The sequence below is a fragment of the Beta vulgaris genome, chromosome 7 (genome assembly GCF_026745355.1).
Source record: "Beta vulgaris subsp. vulgaris cultivar EL10 chromosome 7, EL10.2, whole genome shotgun sequence".
Lineage (NCBI taxonomy): Eukaryota > Viridiplantae > Streptophyta > Magnoliopsida > Caryophyllales > Amaranthaceae > Beta > Beta vulgaris.
This window is the reverse complement of record NC_079208.1, coordinates 43,083,813-43,089,843: the sequence shown is the minus strand read 5'-3', so window position 1 is coordinate 43,089,843 and position 6,031 is coordinate 43,083,813. Positions and strand designations below refer to the sequence as shown.

Below are 6,031 nucleotides of genomic sequence, written 5' to 3'. Positions count from 1 at the left end.
TAGATCTTAAACATATAATAGTTCCAAATCAAATCTCTTTAGAAACAAGATATATTATCTCATGGTAGCCTACTCCAATCCCCTTGTGAAACTTCTATTATTGGGTTAGCCATATACTTTTCCATTTCTCAAACAAAAACCCCGGCCCATGATCACCTCTATCAGCTTAATGACTCTATAGTCTATAGTCTATTATTATGAGTATAGACTATAGATTATTCATTCCTCTATCACCGACCTCAGCTTCAAACAGCGTTTGGGGTGGGACGGTCTCCTACGGGGTACGGCTACAAGATTAGCTGAAGGAGATAAAAAAAACCGCCTCAGCTGCTATCCCCCCACAATAAAAAGCAACGAAAAGGGGAAGAAAATTTAAACACCGAGTCGATAATTGTTTCTCCAACTTCGTTCCTCTTCTTAGGTACTTGCTGTTTCAATTTTTTCTAAGTATCATTTTTACCCTAATTTCCAATTGAACTATTATAAATTATTTGTGTGCTCTTCTGAAACATATTACTAACAAACTTTAGCCTAATTTTACCCTACTTTCGAAATTATTATGTTTTTTTTTTTCAGTATTTTAGATTCGAGTTTTGGATTGCGTTTCTTGGATTTTGGGTGATGATCATATATTCACAATTTTTTTTTCGGCATGTAGTTAGAAATTATGATATAGTATATAGGTGTTGCTTATTGTTTTTAGGTTATGTTTTTTATGGTGTGACATTGATTAGGTTAAAGTTGATGATTTATATATGGCGATATCTTCATTGAGTGCAACTTCCGGTGTAACCGCGGCGTTATTCCCCCCAGGTATGTGATCTTTGTTAATGATGTGCCCCAAATTAGAGTAAGATGTTATAATGCTTTGTGATTGGGTGTTCATCTGTTTGGTTTGTTGGCTAAGGTAGTATTGTGGGGAGGTCTGGTGAAATTAATTAGCTGAATAATGTAATTTTATTATGAAGGTAGGTAGCTTGATTGTTATTATCATTGAAGCCTATGGATTGGGGCACATTCGGCTCGTGATATCGAGAATATATCTTCTGATGTGTGAAATTGTATGACTTATGAATGTATTATGTATGTCAATTATCTCTGCTTTTTGCTCAATGGTTTTGATGGTAGTGTGTTCTAGATGTCTTAGGGGTGCTGGATGCTTGCACTGACTGGACTCTTAGAGGTGGAAAAACATTTGTTAAACTACTTTATATTGTTGTATAATGTTGAAGTTATTTTCATGAAAGGGCTATAGTGTGAAATTTTCTATGACAAAAGTTTGCGTTGTTTTATTTTTTAAGGCTCTAGTGTCTTGTTTGTTTGTCAAGATGGCTTGGTGGTTTCTACTTGTTCTGTGGTAGCTAATGGCAATACATCAATGAACAGTGAAGTTTGAGCTTCCGAGGAGGGGACCAGTCAAGCATTATAACCATGGAGTAGGAGGCCTTGGCAGGGTATCATTTTGTTTGAATCGTGAACAGTTAGTGAGGCTTGGCAAGCTATCATTATGTTCGAGTCACAATCAAAAGTTAACTTCTATAACCAGAGTGCGTTCTGCTTCATTGGTGTGCTCAGCTGCTCTGGTAAGCTTCTCTTCCATCACTTCTCAGCCAATCCAAATCTTCTAGTTCTTTTGGACAATTGCTGTGATAAGTTTGAGTGATTTTGACTCTTATTTTAATGGTAGAGAAGATTGTATTACAGTCATATTTATATAACTCACTACTTCATGCTGTTTTAGAATGGATGAGCTGCGGGGGGCACCCTAAATGCATAGTATGTATACTATATATATTATGTTTGTCAATTTGCTCATGAATAGTCTTTGAAGCAAAGATATGCGTTTCCATGAGACTAGTGACTTTTATCATGTTGTGAGTCTCTCTTTCTAGGTATTTGTTCTGCTATGTGCTTTTATAGTTCTATGTCCTGCTATTGAAGTGTTTATTTGTGAGGCTGACATTGGGATGCTTTATATACTCGTAAAAGTTGCAAGAAATGCATATATGCTGATCTCAGAGGAACTGCAATTCTGTACAGCCTTGCTGCATCAATTGTTGATAAGCGGTAAAAAAGTAAAGACTTTAAACCTGCAGGGAAAGGGTGGGCATAGGGAAGTAGAATATAGAACTGTATAGATGTCTTGACATCCTAGGCTCCTAGCTAAACGGTTTGGGGGAAAGAAGTTCTCCACAGTCCCAATATTATATTCACCAAATGATATTTCGGGCCAAAGGTTTCTATTTTGGCAATTGTTTGTTAGGAGCTCGATTGAAATTCATTGTGAAAACACTGATTCGTGATTAGCTTGAGTATTTGGATGAGCTTTTTTTGTGTGTGTGTAGTTATACAATGACCAGAAAACTATGAACAAATTAGGCCTTTGCGGAGTCATGAAGGACAGATTATATGATATGTAGGAGCACATAATAACATCTTATGTTGGTATCTTAGATATATTTCGAAATTGGCTGTAGAAAGAGTTCTCATATCGGAGGGAACTTACAACAGTTTTTTTCCCTCTTGTTATGTGAAATTGGGCGTTAATGAGAAGACCCAAACTGAAGGGGGTGAGGTTGGGGCAGTGATTTAGAAGAGAAGTTTTTTAGTGCACTTATACAATTAGGCAGTGTAAGAGCCAAGTTTCCACACAGTTGTAGTTTACAGCAGTATCTGATGTACATCATCACCCTGAAGTTTTGAATTAGAATTACTGTGTTGAGTGTTCACCTTGCTTCTTAAGACTTGGTTGAAGAGGCCATGTAATGACGTAACAATGATTTATCTGTTTAATGCTCCTATCATGTCCACTTACATGGTCTGTATGTATTAGCACGCAAAGTAAGATCTGTCTATATTTTTGCATTTGCAGAATGCACGATGTGGAGCAGAAGGACAGACTCAAACAGTGGAGAAACCAGTTTCTGTGATTTCACATGCTCCTGGTAAGTTTGTCATATATGCATTTTAGGAATTCGTTTTTGTCGTGTATTTTTAATAAGGAAAGTGATGATTATAAAGACAAAAATGAGCTTCTTGTTCTAAAATTTTCTTATTTGGTCTTTATAGTCAAGGATTTGCCCAATGTTTTGATTTACGGCTCATGAATATGCTTGTGATATTCATTCAAAGGCTGGCTAAATTTCATGATGATTTGTATATTGCCTTCAAATATGGAAACTCTACTCATTAGGGTGATCAGCTATAATGTTGTTGGCTTTAGAATTGATAGTTCCTTTTGAAATAATAATCGAGGAAATGCTCATCTTCCAATCATTGTGCCATTGATATTATTCTAAAATTTGTTTGCAGGTAAAGAGAAATCACCACTACTCGACGATGGTGGAACAGGATTCCCACCTCGTGATGATGACGGTGGAGGGGGTGGTGGAGGTGGGGGAGGTGGAAACTGGAGTGGCGGTTTCTTCTTTTTCGGTTTTCTTGCATTCCTTGGATTCTTGAAAGACCAAGAAAGTGAAGGATCCTATCGAGATTCTAGACGGAGATGATCTGATTGAGCTTTAATCTTTATAGAATTTGTCTTGTAATGCCGATTACATTCTCGGTTGAGCTTAGTCTTTATAGAATTTGTGTCTTGTAATATCGTCTACATGCTCGTTATACGTATCATAATTTTTTGTTCTTGGGCTCCGGCTGACAGGAGAAGCCGTATAGGCTATATGGTATGATGAACTGATTTGGCGACTAATTAGTCAAACGTTTCTGCCTGCTGCATCATATATTCATATATTAATATAATCACTGAGAGGCTATGTTCAATGTGAAACCTAATTTTGAGGTCATCTTATAACAGACTTTTTTGTGAAGTGATCTTACAAAAAACTTCCTATGTAAAATTACTGCATAATATTCTTATATGTTGATAAACTGATTCCTCTTTCTTTCTCTCCATTTCCTTCCATCCACTGCATAATAAAGTTATGAAAATTCTTAACGTAACATAAAGTTATGAAAATTCTTAACGTAACAAGTGATTGACTATAGTTTGTTGTTCAAGAATTCTTGTTTACCTACTGCAGTAGGATTGTGGCCCATGACAGAGTTAGAAATTTTGGCAACATCATCACTGATTTTGGCTGAAAGTTTTCTATGCCACTTACTACCTCCGTTTCATATTAATCTACGCACTTTGACATTTTACACTATTTACAAATTTCACTTTGACCATCATTTGTGATTTATACGCGGATGAAAATATAATCATGTGGGATCTTGTTAGATTCATTATAACATGTATTTTATTAATATGTACTTTTTATAATTTTTACAAATACAAAACTAAAGATATATGTTTTTAAAGTTTTGCATTGGCATGCGTGAAAAGTGTAAGTGTGTATATTAAAATGAAACGGAGGGAGTATATCACATAGGTCGCTCTAATGGGAGTATTTATTTGTTGAAACATTTGTAAATTATAATATTTATACCTATGGTAATAAATGATTAAACAATACAACTGATTATGACATAATAATTTTTTGATAGAACATATATGATTCATAATATCAACAACTTTCCATATTATTAAGATTTTTGTTTATTATGATCACATTTAAATTATGGAAAACTGAAAACAATATATATACTTTATACTTTCTCTTGTTTTAATGCTTTTTTTTTTTTTTAAAAAAAAAGACTCCTATTTTAATACTTGCAATGTTTTCCATTTCCATAAGTTTTCTATTACTTGTAATAACGAACATTATTTGCAATGTATTTTCTCTTTCTCCCTCCTAATATATAGGGGTTTTTTTTTATCTCTTGTCGCGTTGGGATCCTCTAGAATTTAAAAGAATTTTATAAAACTTTAGAAGATTTGGACTCGTGTCTTTCCTATCCTTGCCCATGTGCATATATGTCAACATTGCAACTTACGAGTATTATATTACAGAGGAAGTATATGACAATTAATATCAAATATTCTGTATGTTATACATTTAAAATTCCTTAAGACATGTATAATGATCTAGTGCATTCGTTTTTCTAAGAGTGACATCATTTTGATTGGGAATGATTGACAAATTACTTAATTACGTAACCATTATTATATTTGATTGCACATGAATAAAGTTATATAAACTTAGTAATTTTGATCTGAGGAGAAAAATAAGAGCCCATAGGAGATAAATATAAAAATTTACTACTCCCTTCGTTCTTATTGATGTTCCTAATTTGACTTGCACATAAGCCATTAGAGGTGGGCATGGGCCGGGCCGGCCCGTGGCCCGGCCCGGTCCGGCCCGTGGCCCGGTCCGGCCCGTGGCCCGGTCCGGCCCGTGGCCCGGCCCGGTCCGGCCCGTTGTCCGCTACGTGGGTCAGGGACCTGTCACGGTCAAGAAATTTTATTTCCGGCCCGCACAGGCACGAGTCCGCGTGGGCCGGCCCGCCGGCCGAACGCTCATTTCCTTTGTTTTTTAGCCTAAAAATGTCAAAAATACAAAAAAAAACAACATAAAACATGAGGCAGGCTTGCAGGAAGCACTAGCCCGGCCCGTGGACAAATTTTAAAAAATCGAAGCCTGACCCGGCCTGATCCGCCACTCATGGGCCTGGGCCCGACCCGACCCGCCATTTACCCAAGCCGGCAAACAGGCCCAGCCCGACCCATGCCCACCTCTATAAGCCACTGTACATCTTTGACTATAAATATATGTTATTACATATTTGTAAAAATTTTATGTTATCAAAGTACTAATTGAGACAAATCAAATAAGACATGGCTATGTTTTTTTCTTATATATTGAGAAAAATTTAGAAGATTCTAAAGTATTTCAAATAGTGCCGAAATTCAACTAGGAATATCATTAAGGAATCGATGTAGTATACCCTACTAAAAACAAAGAGGAAGTATGATATAAATCTCGAATATTCAACAAAGTGATAAATGAAGTAAAGATAGATGTTACATATAAAAATTTACTATGTTCTAGTATCACCTTATCAGCACAAAAGGATCTACGTAAAGTTCGAGTGCTTCGCATATGAAGCTCTAAAAATCTATATTAGAAAT

General features: G+C 35.8%; 1 protein-coding gene across 2 annotated transcripts; it reads left to right on the top strand.

Moving 5' to 3' along the window:
* Window positions 1-213: 213 nt before the first annotated feature.
* LOC104899524 (hypothetical protein) lies at window positions 214-3,709 on the top strand. Of its 2 annotated transcripts, none has more exons than XM_010686729.3 (5): window positions 214-443; window positions 735-813; window positions 1,387-1,583; window positions 2,873-2,945; window positions 3,313-3,709. In XM_010686729.3, exons 2-5 carry the CDS (start codon window positions 756-758, stop codon window positions 3,507-3,509), a joined length of 525 nt encoding a protein of 174 aa, XP_010685031.2. In that variant the 5' UTR covers window positions 214-443; window positions 735-755; the 3' UTR covers window positions 3,510-3,709. The 2 variants fall into 2 exon arrangements, with proteins under 2 accessions (XP_010685031.2, XP_010685030.2); XM_010686728.4 differs by having other exon boundaries at window positions 215-421.
* Window positions 3,710-6,031: the final 2,322 nt, after the last annotated feature.